This window comes from Amaranthus tricolor, chromosome 3, assembly GCF_026212465.1.
Source record: "Amaranthus tricolor cultivar Red isolate AtriRed21 chromosome 3, ASM2621246v1, whole genome shotgun sequence".
In the NCBI taxonomy this organism is placed as follows: domain Eukaryota; kingdom Viridiplantae; phylum Streptophyta; class Magnoliopsida; order Caryophyllales; family Amaranthaceae; genus Amaranthus; species Amaranthus tricolor.
The window spans coordinates 17,150,683-17,167,490 of NC_080049.1; the positions used below are offsets into that span (position 1 = coordinate 17,150,683).

General features: G+C 34.8%; 2 protein-coding genes across 2 annotated transcripts; one reads left to right on the top strand and one right to left on the bottom strand.

The window, feature by feature from the left end:
- Positions 1-695: 695 nt before the first annotated feature.
- LOC130808401 (F-box protein FBW2-like) lies at positions 696-3,964 on the top strand (the record flags this gene model as incomplete). Its single annotated transcript, XM_057673876.1, has 3 exons — positions 696-783; positions 1,701-2,004; positions 3,043-3,964. Coding segments are annotated over 3 exons (1,026 nt in total), but the record flags the coding sequence as incomplete, so codon positions are not given.
- A 781-nt stretch (positions 3,965-4,745) lies between these two features.
- Positions 4,746-14,898, bottom strand: LOC130807813 (uncharacterized). The gene is made up of 3 exons (XM_057673159.1): positions 14,058-14,898; positions 5,637-5,747; positions 4,746-5,322 (listed from the first exon to the last, which is right to left on the bottom strand). Exons 1-3 carry the CDS (start codon positions 14,700-14,702, stop codon positions 5,122-5,124), a joined length of 957 nt encoding a protein of 318 aa, XP_057529142.1. The 5' UTR covers positions 14,703-14,898; the 3' UTR covers positions 4,746-5,121.
- Positions 14,899-16,808: the final 1,910 nt, after the last annotated feature.

The following is a 16,808-nucleotide window of genomic DNA, read 5'->3' on the forward strand; positions in this document are numbered from 1 at the left end:
GTAGAAACATAGATTAGAATCGCGATTTTAACACAATGGTGTTGTCTAATTGATAGTTGCCTTTATGGCGGGCAGGAAAAACTAACACTCTAATGTAACTCATTATTCTAACTTTGTAATTTAATATTTTAAAATTTATGATTAGAGGTTCCACCTTTCGATAGTCATCTTTTAAAGATTGTATTTCATTTATTCTCTAAAGATCTCACATTTGTATCAGATTTTCCTTTAAAGGGCTAAATGATTTTAACTTGTTAAACAAGTTAATTCTTAACCTAAAAAAGAATAATAAAATATATATTATCACTTGTCAAGTCGGAATTATTTTTTTAATATACAAATTTAGTAAAACAAAATAACTTTCACTATTGTCCTCTACCCACATTTCTTGGAAGTCTTGTTATAAAAAATATTAAATGAAACTTTTTATTTCCCAAAATTCACAATTGGATCCTTTCATATAATTTTCATTATATTCATTAGCCACCCAAAATAGTAAACTACTTGCCAAGTTGCCAATCTCTTAACCAAGTGATGGACTTACAAGTGGGTTCCATGCACACATGTTTCATGGAACTTGGGCTCCCTCAAATGCCTTACACAAATTCCCTTACAACTCTACCAAGTACTACACCTTTTTTTTTCTTGGTTTTTTTTCCTCGTTGTAATTCCCCATAATTTTACCAATCTCTTAACTGCCTCTCATAAGTGATCCCCTCCCCTGTTTTCTCTCCTTTTTCATCAAACAATTAAGAACTTTGATTGCTTATCAATATCATCCAGGTAACAGTCCACACACCTTCATCTTATTTCATAATCAATCTGCATGCACTTCTACCTTAATCTTTGATTTATATCTTATTCACCATAAATTCATCTTCTTATTTACAATATGTTGGTTATTTTATGTTTTTTTTTTTTAATTTTATCTTCATTTTCAAATTAGGAAATTATTTTTCCTCCTGTCCTGCTTTAAATTAGAGGAAATCATATACCTAGGTATCTTCTATGTTTCTCTTCCTATGAACAAGTATGGATTTTTTGTTCTGTTTTCCAAATTAAAGAAATAGGGTGGTGGGGGTAATTTACTTTTGTTTTACATTTTTTATTCTGGAATAGCATTAATTATTTTAAATTATATTTTTATCAATTTGTATATTCATAGTAATAAACATTTTTTAGGTTTTGTTTAAATGGCAAAAGTTTTTTGTTGTATGATTTGTTTCACAGATCATAAATCATAATTCATAAATTCATTCATAGGGTTATTATCCTAATCATATCGTAATAAATGATCTAATACTGGAAACAAAAAAAAATGATATTTTGATGCTGCTATTAATTTCTGTAAATATCTCTAGTTTTACGATTTGTTATTCCTGTAGAGTGATCATAAATCGTAATTCATTATTCTTGCAATTCATGATCTGGGTTATGATCTTATTTGTTATTTCTAATGAGGAAATTTCTTCACAGGGTTTGAGAAGTGATTCTCAAATTCTTTACTTCAAGTTTACTTTATAAATAATTTGTGGAATTGATTCAAACTTAAATTTAAAAATTTTAATTTGCCGTACAATAAATTTGAGTCAATTCCATATTTACAAATGAAATCACCGTTTTCAAACATAGGCATCCAAACATGGCATCAAGCAATTCAGTTTTTAAGTGATAATTTTGAATTTTAATTTTTTTGGCAGTAATCAAAATGGGTGATAGGCCTTGGGATGAACTGATGCCAGACACATTAGGTTTGATATTTCAAAAGCTTCCAATTGATGAAATAGTAAATGTAATCCCAAGTGTGTGTAAATCATGGGCCAAGGCGGTTCGAGGCCCTTATTGTTGGCAGGAGATCGATATCGAGGAGTGGAGTCGTTATCGACGACCTGAAAGCATTGATCGAATGCTTGTATTGCTGATTGGAAGGAGCTGTGGTTCATTGCGCAAACTATGTGTCTATGGCTTAGCATCTGAAATGAGTTTATCCTTAATAGCTGATCAGTAAGAGAACATCACCCTAACTGTATTTATGTAGTTTAATCCTCTCTGCTTTTACGTTTATTTTGATAGAATAGAAATTAACTAGAAATTAAGTTAATCAAGAAGGAACATCTCTAGATAGAAGCCAACTAGAAAATTATCATTAAAACAATGCATTTCCATACCAATTGGAATCAACTAGATTTGATTGTTTGTTGCTTCAAAAGATGATGGTTTTCGTCCAGATGCTATGAAGAAACTCTGTCATGCATATATGCAAATTGATTGTGAAAAGGAGTATGATTTATTCTGTTAATACTTAATATGGCTACGAGTTGGTTGCTTAAGTTATTGTCGTTAGAATTCGTCTATTGAGTGTTGATCTTGTTGAAACATGAAATTTCTGGATACCTTTTTCTTTTTATTATTAAGTCTCAATCAGAAACAAAAGGTTGCATACATTGTACCCCTCAAACCGTGCATAGGTGGCAATTTCTTATTGACATTAGCGTAATATAATGTTATTTCTGTTTTATTTGACATTGCTAAGTTATTGACTCCAACCCCCCCTGGTCATTAGGCTGGAGCACATAGATTGGGAGCGAGAATAAGTAGAGAGAAAAAGGTGGGTGTGTAGATATGCGAGGAAAAGTTGAAGAAATGAGTAAAGGTATATCTTAATTGTGAGAACGGACTACTTTTTTTCTAAAACTTAACCAATGTCAATTTTATATAAGGAGAAATGCATATGCTTGTGCTTTCTCTCTTCTAATTTTTTTAGGTTGTGGAAAGGGGAGGGGCTAGATGAGAATCAAACCCAGAACTTTACTTGGGGAAAGTGGTACTTGTCCCACTGAGACAAGATCCGATTCTCCGCTCTTTCTTTTTGTAATGTAAGTTGCGTAAGGCATGAATTTAGAACTTCAAAAAGTTTTTGAATAAAAATGTACTATACTGAACTAGCATCTATTATTACAATGGCTCTTAACATCAATTGGTTAATCTAGTGTGTTATGAGTGTAACTTGTCCTAAAAATTTGAACTTTTATGTATTGCAAGTGCCAAGTCCCTTCAGAATCTCCGGCTGCCAAGAAGCGAAATAAGCGACTCAATGGTGGAACAAGTTACTACAAAGCTTTCTAGCCTCACTTCCTTAGATTTGAGCTACTGCACCAAAATTGGAGCTCCTGCTCTTCAAGCATTCGGAAAGCATTGCAACCTTCTCACTAGTTTGCAGAGGAACATGCACCCTTGGGATGTAACAGAACGCATGAACCAGGACGCAGAAGCATATGCTATATCTGCAACAATGCCTCAACTCAAGCACCTCGAATTGGCGTACTTGAATGTTACAACAGATGGCGTTCTTCAGATTATTAAAAACTGCCAAGAGCTCGAGTTGCTGGATATCAGAGGTTGTTGGAATGTAAAACTCGATGAAGAATTTCTAAAGAAACGTACAAAGTTAGAGGTAGTGGGACCTCTAGTTGTGGATTACTGTGGCAATGTGAAAGATCATTTGAATCTCTACCATGGTTCCTCGAGCTTCTGGGCATGGGGTTTTGCCGAAATGGATGAGTATGATGATGGTAGTGATGATGCTGCTGATATGTCCGATGATATCTGGGACGATGTGCATGAGATGCAGGACTTAGGGTTGGTGGCCTATGAAGATGTGTTTGGTTATTACTGAAAGTAGAATGTCTTCATAAACTTCTCTGGTTTTTCACAAAAAAGATTCATCGTTGGCTCGAAATTTGAAGTCTTGGTGTGCATTGTGACTAAAGTGGGGTAAAGTTTTTTCACCATTGATGTAGATTTTATTTTCTTTCACTGATTTCTATATCTATTTAAGATGTATTTTCTGGTTAATTAGGGATTGGCAGTAAACTGTATCACATGCTTCATAAGCAGAATGTATATTTAGTCTTTATGTATTACTATATGTGGCTATGTTAGTAATGTAATATAGTTTTCGGTATGAATTAGTGCAGAAAAAGCTTGTGGGTATTGCAATCTGTTCTTTACTAAATATAGTAAAGCAACAAATTGGTCCTAAAGTTCAGATTCTTGGAATTTTTAAGAACACAGCAGTCACTAGTAATGGAAGGTGAATATACTTTGGCTCTTGTACAACCTAGGAATGGATAGCACCAAAATGTGTGCAACAAAAGATGTATAGCGCACATCACGCTGGCATAATGCATTGATGCATGATAATTTTTTTTTTCTTGATTAATTATTGGGGACTAAGGGCAAAATAGAGAATTAATTATTTGTGTAGGTGGTAAAAATTAAATCTCTACCACAAACGTGAAAAGAAGAACACTTAATTACTAGGCTAACTCATAATTCATTAGGCTTATTTTAAAATCAAATTATAATAAACAAGAAACTCGAAGTGTAGCATAATGCACGAGCTGTATATGATGACAAATATGTGGGCGGAGACCAGAGTTGATTAGAACAAGCATAACCAGTTCATAATATATGTTAATCAAAAGATACCCCAGACAATTTCAAACAAATATTTGAACATAGTTGATTTAGAATAAAATATGGTTGATAGAAATTAACCCAAGTCATAATCTAATTAGTTGACTTGAATCTTAACTTAAAATGATTTTCATAATTAAATCTGTCAAAAATTATCGAAACTTAGGAACATGTTATGGAGTGAAATAATAAAAGTTAAACGCAAAGACGTAGGAGTGAAATTTTGAGGTGTTATACTGAATCGAGTAATCAAGCTAAACAGAAGATACACAAACCTGACGAACACAGAACACCCAATTTATTATCGACAAAATCTTAAACTTCAACATGGTGGAAATATACTTCGTTGAAAGAAAACATTATTGATCACAACATTATACAATCAACAAACTATCAAGAAAATGCCTCAAATAGTACATTACATAACAAATTGGTGACAGACTGACAGTATAGGCAGCAAGCCAGCAACCAAAATGCTTGGCAGTTGGCACGATCAACAATGAACTGAATACCAACCCAACAATGCTCCTATCACATTGTATTGTCACGTTAAAAATATGTTCACGAAACCGAGATGCTTCTCTCCTTTGGTTCGTCCAAAAGATCTCGGTACAAAAATTGAAGCTGAAAGACTTCTCAAGTTCACGATCCTGAAGCTCTTTCATTAGCTGTGCCTTTCTGTGCTGCCATAGCCTGGACTTGCTGCCCGTCTGCTTGTCTTAGACCATTATCTGAAACTCGTTTATTTATGTCTGATCCTTGACTGGGTGGTTGCTTGTTATCAATTAACTTACCACTCTTTGCAATTGCAAGGATTAGCTCTAGCTGTTTTTGCTGCTGGTCCTAAACACATGAAAACTTGGGACATCATTATCAAAACTCGCATGTTAGAAATTTGCTCGATGTGATCTGAAATGGAAATAGCTATCCAATCTCTACCTGTTAGAAATCGTCTAGTTCAAATCGCTATCAAATATAACAAGCAAGAAAGGAGCTTTTAAGGCCTCAATTTCTAGAGTCCAAGCTCTTAAGTGATCAACATAAAACTTTTTCCTTCTAGAATATTTTCTACAAAGATACCCTTAAATAAAGGTGTTCATTCCTTCACAACAATATAGTACTTCTATGTGGTATTCCCAGTAGATTTAAGTGTCTACCTGCATTGCAAGCAAAACGTTTTGTACTTCGGCAAGCTCCTTCTCCAAAATGCCTTCTTGAACTGCTAATGCACGAGTGGCCTCGGAATTTTTCTGGGCCAAAGCTGCAGTCTACAAGCACGCAGAAAGTTACACACACTGCCTAGGGGGGAAATGAAGCAAAACCAATTGCAAATAAGGAAAGGAAAGAAGCCTGGACATTGGAAGTAAAATGTTGATGGAAGCACAGAAATCCTCATCAACAATTCTCCGAGGGACGTAAATCAAACAACTTCAACCATTAGCATTAGCACACAACTTTAACCATTTCGATTTCCTTACAGCCTCGTGGGAAGTTTTCTACTAAAAAGCTCTCAGCTCGATGGCATGAGGAGCATGTTGTATACAGCAGGGACATAAATCACACCCAGTTCCAGTTCTCTCATGGTGTGGAGATGGTGATTGGCGAGGGTGCTAACTGGGTGGCCGGTGGAACTAAGCCCTAAGGCCTAGCCAGGCTGGGCAACGAAAACCCACGCCAAACTGCATATTCCAATTCCATCACTGGTTTAAGCAATAGTGTAATGAGCCATAGTGACTCGAGCTAATTCAAGCTTGGCGTAGTCAAAGCTTGGGCTCAAATGACAGCCTAAGAACTTAATGAGCCAAGCCAAGCTTATCAGGCTCCGCTCAAAAAGCTCCTAAAAACACTCGATGATTTTTCAAAATACTTTCCATAAGAATATACTTTTAATACTTAGTAAGTAAAATGTTATATTATACATTTTCTTATTTGATACTTGTTGCTTCACTTCTCACAATTAAGTTAACTTTGTTTATTACTCCCTCCATCTCACTATCATCTTTTCATTTGCTTTTACACACATGTCAATGCACTATTTTAATTGTTGATATCTCTAATTGAGCAAAATTAAAATTTATAATAAGATTATATTAATAAAATTTACATCTAGAAGAATAAATAAGATTGGACTATGTTTTAACTTAAAGATTAAGAATAAAAAAATAAACTAAGTGATTGGTGAATAGAGTAAAAAAAAAACAAATGGGATCATGATAGTGAGATGGGGGACCGAGGGAGTATTTTAACAAGAATTTTTTTTAAAATGTAAAAATAAGAATTTAAGTTTGAAATTGTGCTCAAGCGGGTATCGATCCGAGCCTCAAATTAAAATTCTTGAGCTTAAAACAAGCCAAAACTTGAAATTTCGGAGCCTGAGCAGACTTTCAAAGCTTTTGAATCAACCAGATTTTCCAAATTGCACAAAAACACAGGCTCAGCTCAATCTCACATAAAACCACATATACAAAAGGGAGTTACTGAGTTAACTTCTCAAGTAACGAATCAATCATGTCAGTTGAAAAGCAACTCTGACTTCAAACCATATTTGCTCAGATAATGTAACTTTTTTATTTTTGGGCAAAAAACATTTAGCACTCACGTTCTAAACCTAGCACCATGTGCAGAATAAAAAATTGAAAAGAGTCCAAATCAGCAAAATCACAAAGTAACACCAATTCATGACAGTACTAACATTGGACCCATTATACCATATCCACTTAAGAGCCACACTCTCGACTTTAAAGCAAAAGGCACACTCATGCAGTGATGTTGGTCAAATCGTCAAAGTCTCGCACCACCTTTAATCTTTGAAGCAAATAGGAACAGGAAAGGAAGGCCAAAAGAAATCTTACTCGCCAATAGAAGGTCCAAAGCTACACACCACAAATACTTGGTAAATGAAAAAAAAAGATCAGCACACCCAATAGAAATTTGAGCACATTGCCCTAGTATTCATTGCACTAAATGAAGAAAGAGTACAAAAACTACGTTCACTTTCCAGAAATTTATCCATATGGATCTAAGCAACATACTCCCTCCGTGTATCCGCCCATGTGAAATTATTACATCGCCTTTTGCTTGCTTTTATAATTTTTCATTACCCGGATGGGGGATCTTACCATTTTTTACTGTTTTCATCTCACGGAAGTGGGGAGCTCAAAATCACAAAATAGAATTGTAGCGAATTTTATCCCAACATTAAAGACTATAGACAATTCACTAGAACAACAGGAGTAAGATTTAAGTAGGTTTAACAGTTGAACTATGAATGCACTATATGCATAAACATGATGAGAAGTGTATCAACAAAAGGCAATAAAAGATTGGTGATGAGAAGTGTATCAACAACAACAACAATGTCAGAGCCTTAATTTTAAAAGCAAGAAGTGCATCAACAAAAGAAAGAATGGAGATGAAAAATGCATCATAAAAGTAGCAAGCTTCATGGCGCATAATGGATGAACAAGGTGTTAAACATCAAGAAGAAACTTTGAAACAAGAGAATATGTTGGATAATGTATAGTGTTGTTTCAAAGTTAAGATGGTCATTTTGTTTTAGCAATTAGTGATCTACTTAATGGAGTACCGAGTAAAAATTAGCGGAATTATGCACCCATAGTATTATAAATAGCATTATAATCATGAATTGATTTAACTCCCACAATATAACAATGTTGTCATATAATTTCATTGCTAAATTTATCTCTCCTCTCTGTCATTATATTTCAACGTGAAATCAAGAGCCAAAACAATCCTGGTTTCAAGGTTGTTAGGATCGGGATTCTAACTAGGATCGTTGAAGAGGTAGGATCCAAATCGATAGAATTAGATCGTAAGATCGTGTGATCTTACAAATATGCATTAATATTCTTTGGATAATTGATTATCAATTTGCTATGGATTAGAGCAATCGAACAATGATTAAGAAGAAAGACAAGAAAAAAAGAAAGCAATAGACACCCTGATTTTCGAGCAACCAACAACTCTAACTCCAGTAATTTGTATTTCAGAAAAGGCATGCTCAATACATTATTATCTCAGCTATATATATATAGTGTTTAGCTACTCTCTTGCCAGCTCAAGTAACAGATTTGTTTTTCCCGCCCTCCATAAAATTCCTTCCTCTTACATTTTGTTATGATATAACCGTATTGGTAACAAACAGTGGTTAGCCAATATTCCCCTCTGCCACGTCAGCATTAATGACTTGTTTCTTCCTCTTCCTTTTGTAGGTCACCCATTGCTAGTATGGCATAGCACAATTATATTTGTTCTTTTAAGTTTTAAAGTGTAAATAATAACTTATTTGACTTCATCTATTAAGTTTTGAAAAAGAATACTTTTAATAATCATTTTTAAACTGCGAATTAAGAAAAACTTGAATTTTAGTGTATTGATATAATTATATTAAATATATACATCTATATATAAGTAAGATCTGGATTATATGAAGTTTTTTTACGATTAGAGCTACCCTTCTAGGATCGGATCATTGGATCGTAGGTTCGTTAAATCGTGTTATGATCCTACCACCTAAATTCTTGAATTATGTAGGATCGCACGATTCTACAAACATTAAGATCCTACTTACGATATGAATCGGTCTCCTATTTTTGAATCGTATGATTGTGGAATCGTAGATCGGATCGGGATTCTAATAACCATGTCTGGTTTATTCGGCAAACGTAACAATAGGAAAAATAAGAGAAATACAAAATAATTAGTGAGTGAAATAAAAAGAAGAAACAAATTATGAGGTTTTTTTGTGTGTGTTTCTTTAAAAAAAATTGTTATTTTTTATTTAATATTATTATTCACTGAGAACGAAAGTAAAGGCCAACAAGCAAAACGATTATGGCTCTAAAGAAACTTTATGTGAGTTGGTCGGTATTTCAAATTCCAAATTGACAAAGATGACAATGATGGTGAGAAGTGTACCATGATGGGCAGAGAGAAATACTCTATCAATATAATGGAGATAAGTGTTTTATTTATGATTGGTGATAATATGCATCAACTAAGGTTACAATTGATATGAAGTGCATGATGAGAAGTGTATCAGCAAAAAAAGCAAAAGATGATTGATAATGAAAAGTACATCAACAAAAGAAAATGATTAGAGATGAGAAGTGCATCACAAAAGAAGAAAGTTTCATAGCATAATGGATGAACAAAATGCTAAATATCAAAAAGGAGCTTTTAAACAAGGACGTATGTGTTATGGAACGAATTTGAGGCCATTACAAGGTTATGGGACTTTGTCCCACATCGGTTGTATGGGCAACTAACGCGGGGTGTATAGAGTAAATGGGCTCTCTCACCTACTAGATTAGTCTTTTGGGTGAATTCTCTTGTTTATTATATAATAGTGGTGTCAGTTCGACCATGGAAGCTACCCAAAACCGCTGGCTGGATAGTTTAGAAGAACGGGTGCAAACGTTACAAGCTTCGATTCCTGAACTACAAACATCTTTGATGGGATAGTCTCATAATCCACAATGGCAACAGAACATAACAAATCAAATGAGGAATTTGCAAAGAACTAGAGGATGTATAGGCGTCATTAATGCTAGTAGTAGCGGAGGTCAAGGCCTTAGGAATTAGGGTTTCAGGAAACCACGAACAATCTCATCAAGACGGGACATCAAGATCCACGGTTAAGGGACAATTCCACCACCAGAAAATCTGGATTGTTTATAGATGGAGGCGGGTTTGAAATCCTAGACACTTTACAAAAAGACGGAAAGTAGTAAGACAAGTTGGGAGATTCCAACAACGAAAATATAGGCGATTGGAATTTCCTACGTTCAGTGGAGACGACCTTGATGGTTGGATAGTGAAGGCTAAAAGGTACTTCGAGTTTTATCACCTTACTAAGGAAGAAAAAATTGAGGCGGCGGTAGTAGGAATGGAAGGAGATGCGTTGTGGTGGTATCAATGGAAGCACAAAACAAAACCCATTACAAGTTAGAGGAGTTGAAGAGGATAATGTTTCGCCATTTTCGCAGAAACAGAGGCGGTTCCTTGATTAAACAATGGTTGACGGTGAGGCAAGAAAGTACAGCGGAAGAGCATGAGAAAAAATTAATTCAATTCGCTTCAAACGTGGATGAAGAGATGCGTAAGGAGATTTTACTGCAAATTTCATTCGAGTTAGATAGGAGAATTCAGACCGAGTTAAGGGTCTTGGAACCTGTAATATGAAGAAGGCTATGTAATGAATAATGAATATGGTGAATAATGAACCCTATCATCCTTTTTCAAACAAAAACCCTCAAAAGAATAAGCAAACATACCCAGCCCAAAATACCCAATTATATTCGGCCCAAACAACTAACCAACCCTATTTAAACAAAACAAAAAATACAAACCCACCCTTTTTACCTAGTCACACATAAAACACCAAGAGGTTGTCAGATAGAGCATTTAAGGAATGGAAAAATAAGGGATTATGTTTCGCTCGATGAGAAGTGGAGGATAGCTTCATAGTTCTAGGATTATCGATTCCAACCATTGAGTTTAGTGAAATGCTCATCGGTGATTCTCTATTTCCCTCCCTGTCTTCCTCATCCACTTTTTCAGATTCCTTCTGCAGTTCTTCCTCGCTTACAATACGCACACTTCTTGGTGTTTGGACAAATCAGTGGAGTCTCAAGTTCATTTTAAGACAGCGAGAAATCGGCACCGTAAATGGTGTAAAAACGTTGTCGCGATCGCGGGTTGTAGGAACGGAAAAAATACGGTTATCGCGGATCACATCGCGAAATTATAATATTTTTGAAATACAATTTTCATATATGAATTGAAAGGATTAGAGTATAAAGTACTCTAGTTTTAGAAGACCTTGATGGTCAAATGGTCAAATTAGTGGAGTTACTTTATCAGAAAAAGTAGCCTAGAAAATGAAGAACCTCATATGGAGGCATTTATATATTAAAAATAAAAAATTAAATACATTGAAGTAGGGGTATAGGCGTACAGCTATTGTAGTGAGTAGTACTTATGTAGATTTGCAGACATCCTTTTTAAAAAGCCTTTCTCTCTCACTAAATCTGTAAGGCATATGCATCTTGCTCTTCTTCGGGCCTTTCATGGTTTCCCTATTACATCTCGCCGGCTATCTTGAATTTGGTCGTTATACAGCGGTGAAACGGCCAATTTTCGCAATGACGCACCACTTTTTCACCCATCGTTACAACTCGCGAGAAATTGGACGGTGTTCTCAAAATCCGTTAAAAAACGCATGTTCCGTTCCATAGCGTATGTTATTATGCACCATGGGACAGAATATCATAAATGGACAAGATAATTATTAAGCTATGAATTTGAAATTAAGTTCAGACCTAGGAGCGGCTGACGAACTGTCACGTCATCTGAGTTTGCTTTACTCCACCTTAGAGCATTGCTAACATCAAATTATGTAGACTGTGGAACATTGAAGGAAGAGGTACTCAAAGATCCATATTTGTCCAAATAACGAGATGAAATAGCACTCCATGGAGGTACAGTTCCTGGATTTACTCTTACCCATGGCCTACTTCTCTACAAAGGACGTTTGCTCATTACGAAATATTGCAATACCATTCCTAAATTATTGTTTGAATACAATAACACAACAGCGGGTGGTCGCAATGGTGAATTTAAAACCTACCTACACCTGAGGATTGGTATTAGGAAGGTAGGTGGAAGCAAGTTACTCAACACATACATGAGTGTATACGGTATGCCAACAGAAAAAAAAGCTTCCCACCAAAAGCAACAAGGCTTCCTACAACCCTTGCCAATGCCACAACAGGTTTGGAACGACATAACTATGGACTTTATGGAGAAACTGCCAAAATCAGAGGGCTTTGACACAGTGTTGGTTGTGGTCGATAGACTGTCCAAATATGCACATTTTCTGGGTTTAAAACACCTTTTACAGTTAAGGTGGTGGCCGCGGTATTTGCACAAGGAGTAGCACAACTGCATGGTTTTCCTTCCACAATTGTGTCCGAGGAAAACAAGATATTCATGAGAAAATTTTTGCAAGAGCTTTACGTTTGCAAGGGACGACTTCACTGTGCAGTTCAGCCTACCATCCTTAATCGGATGGGCAAACGGACCAGGCATTGGAGACATACTTACATTGTTTTGTGAATGGGAAACCGACACAGTGGGAAAATTGGCTACTTTGGGCCGAATTTTTCTGTAACACATCTCCACACACATCCATTAAGATGTCCCCTTTTTATGGCATTGTATGGTCGACCCCCGCCTTTACTTCATAAGATGGGCAACAACATAACTCCTGTTGACAGTCTTGAGCGTTCTTTACGAGAAAGGGATGTCATTATGGATGATTCACGTTTTCATTTTTAGAGTTGAGCAGCGGAAGAAAAAAGAAGCAAATGCGAAGAGGCGAGATGAGAATTTCAATGCCAGTGATCTTGTGTTTCTGAAACTGTAACCGTACCGAAAACACTCTTTAGCTCGCAGGCCATGCAACAAATTGTTTGCTCGTTTCTATGGGCCTTTCGAAGTATTGGACAAAATCAAAGGAGTGGCCTATCGATTGAATAATGGGTAGTGTTTCAAAGTTAAGTTGGTTATTTTGTTTTCGTAGTTAGTGATCTACTTAGTGGAGTAATGGATAAAAAAATAGTTAGATTATACACCCATATTTATATTTAGTTTTATAGTCACTAGCATTAAAATAGCATTGTAATCATGAATTGATTTAACTCTCACAATATTAGCAATGTAGTCCTTTAATTTTCTCTAAATTTCTATCTGAAACTTCAAAATATGTTTATGATAAAGTTTATTATATGTCTTTCTTAACTTCAAAAGAAATTATTTAAAATTGACCCTTGATTGCGAATTTCATATGAAACTTCACATAAACAAAAAGAAAACATATTTTAACGAACCATTTAATGTGCCTCAAGAGAAGAACAAAAACCCATTATTCCCAACACGAACATAGCACAAAATATTTCCATGTATTGATACTAAAATATAATGTGAAAGCTAGTAAAGTACCCAAAAATCTGTCTGGAACCATATATTTGAACTATGCAAACAATATTACATTGTACCAATGCCACTAAAGAGGCTCGACCCTGGTAGTTAAGAGGGGTCATATTTACACACCCTTACACAAGTAGCAACATACAAGTCCATATTGAAGAACGAAAAGCAATCCAATTAATATCATGCATATACAATTCCCAAGCAATCAATATGCATCCTCAAACCTCATAAACAACAAACCAAAATTTACACACCCTTGCACTAGTTAGATACAAGTACCTCGAGAATCAATACGCAACCATTAGTTAGATACAATAAATGATGAAAATAACAATACATTCCACCACCAATGGCAGTGAAGTGGCTCCATCCTAGGCACGGTAGTCAAGGTCGGATATGCACAAGGTTAAACAAGTAATAACATGTCCATAATGAAGAACCTAAAGCTATCCATTTTATGTTATGCAAATAGAATTCCCAAGCAATCAATATGCATCCTTCAACCTTAAATATAACAAACCAAGTTGACAAAGTAAAATGAACAATTGACTGCTAATATGTACCTCAGAAATGGGCTCCTTCAACGACTTCCTAGTTAGCCGAAACCGAATCCCCAACTTTTCAAGCTGCTTAGAAAGCATCCTAATGATTGAAGTAGAACTCCTCATACTCTCCTCCAACTTCTCAATCCTCTCAATCAAGTTTCCACTTTCTGAAATTGACTTCGACCTACTTGACAACCCACATACCCGCATCCATTGCTGTTGTCGGATCACAGCACCAACCCCCACAGCACCAGCTAATAGCCAAATTAATACTCTATTTCCTAACATCACAACCCCATGATTATGCTGTTTAAACAAAACCCAATTCACAAAACACCCCAAAGAAATCAAAACTGAAGAAACAATACAAATTGATTCAAGAAACAAAAGAAAAGCATCAAATTTGAATAATTGAGTGGATGATTTTTGTTCTTCTTCAAAGGCACTGATGGGAGAATTGAGGGATTTGATGTGTGAGAGACGATTTTGCAAGAAAGATAAGTTTTTGTATAATGGGTAAGCTTTAAATTGCAGGGATTGACGATGAAATAGAGAAAATTTGAGGGTTTTAGTGGGATTGAAATGGGTGGTAGTAATGATTTGGGAATAAAATTTAATACGATAAGTGGTAATGGATAAGGGATTTTGAAGAACAAGTGACATAGTTTTTGTAAATGTATTTGAGGGATTGAGTATGAGTATGATTTAGGCGGAGATGTTGAAGTTCATCAGTTAAACGAGGGGAACAGAGAAAAAATGGCTGATGTGGGGTGTAGAATACAAAAAAGTATTCGTTTCCACTGCCTCTTACCGATGCCCAAACGATCTTTTGCCCTCCGCCCTCCGTGGTGCGACAATATGTTAAGTTCCGGTATAGAAATTGGTACAAATAAATAGATTTATTTGTCAAAAATTATCTAGAATAATTTAATTGTTATTGATTATATAATAACAATAATAATAATAATTTTAACTTTTAATTAATTAAGAATAATTCACATTTTAGGGTTACTCGTAAATATTATTATCCAATTGGTGATCGGTTTTTTTCAAGTAACTGCCACAAAAAAGAAAAAAAATCAAAAATACTAAAAATTGATAGTTAAAATCAATAATAAACTCACTTGATTCCTCCTTTAAATTTTTTACTCCCTCCAATTCAGCACTAACGTCTCATTACTTTTTGGACACTATTCATCTTTTACTCTTAATTTATATTTTATTATTAATCTATAAGTTAAAACATAGTCAAGTGGGAACTTGTTTGATTCGTCTCAATGCAAAGATTATTCATATTATCTTTTCATAATTTTTAATTATGCACAATTAAAGATATTAATGATTGAATAAGTGCAATGGATAGAGTGCATAAAACAAATGGAACATTAGTAATGAATTGGAGGGAGTATAATTTTTAGCTTTTTTATAATTAATTTTATGTTTACATTTTAATTTTTTTATGCAAAATGACTTGTCCTATAGGTAAGAGGTTACCTTGATGCATTCTTAACAAACACCCCTTATAATTGGGATTAGGGATGGCAATGGATCCTAGACCCGACCAAATCCGTGGATCCGGATCCTTTTTGCGGGTCTGGGTCCTAAAATTCTAGACCCATCAGATCCGGGTCAGGTCTGGATCTGTTTAAAGTTGGCAGATCCAAATCTGGATCTAAAAAAATATCAAACCCGGACCCGTGGATCCTTTAGACCCATTTTTTTAAAAAAAACCCTTAAACTATTGGTTGTAATCAATTTAAAAAGCCTCATGCTTCGAAAGGATGGTCAAAATAATTTCTGCCTCCATGGCATTACTACTTTAGAAGCCCTTGTTAAAGTAATGTTCATTTGAAAAGAAAAAATGCATGATGGAGGGAGGCTGGGATTTCCTCTACTAATGCAAACACTGTGAATTTTACTTAAGCGTATTGATTTTTATAAGCGTTACTCATATAATGTTATTTTTGATGATATATTGTGTACTTATATATATTATTATCATTAGTTAATGAATTTAACTCTATCGTAATCTCAATATGATCAGAAATTCATATTAAAAATGACAAAATGAGTTGGATCCGTTTCAGATTCGGATTCGAAATTGGATTCGGATCTAGGTCCTAAAAAATTAGACCCGCGGATCCGGATCTGGGTCTTGCTTGCGAAAACGGATTTGGATCCTGGTCCATATGGACCCGAACAGATCTGACCCGTTGCCATCCCTAGTTGGAATTATTCATGGTTAATCAAAAGTTAGAATTATTGTAGAAAAACCAGTAAAAGGCTTGATTATTCTAAGTAATTTTTCCTTATATTTATTCTTTCTATTTTTTTATCTACTTTAAGTTTTTTCACTCTATAAGGGAGAATTTTATATTAGATTTTTAAAGTATATATTAAAATATGTTCATGAGGGATGTTGTTAGATTTATTTTGATGCAAAGGTTTTTAATATACAATTTTTACAATTGTTATGATGCATACATAGAGATATTAAGACTTAAAATTTGTTTTAAAATGCGTGTAAAAAAGTAAAGTGAAAAAATGCCCGTAGTAACCTTACACTTTTCTAATTTTCTTACGATATTCTAATTAACCATAAGTAATCTCAAAAAATAGTATTGTTTCCTATGGCAGATTAGGTTTTTTTGGAAAAAAATTAAATTTTCCATTGCATAAACAGCGACAGTACACACAATAAAAAAGGACATTACTTTCTCCCCCTATTCCTGTATTAGTATGAAACAAAGATCCACCTTCTATGCAGGG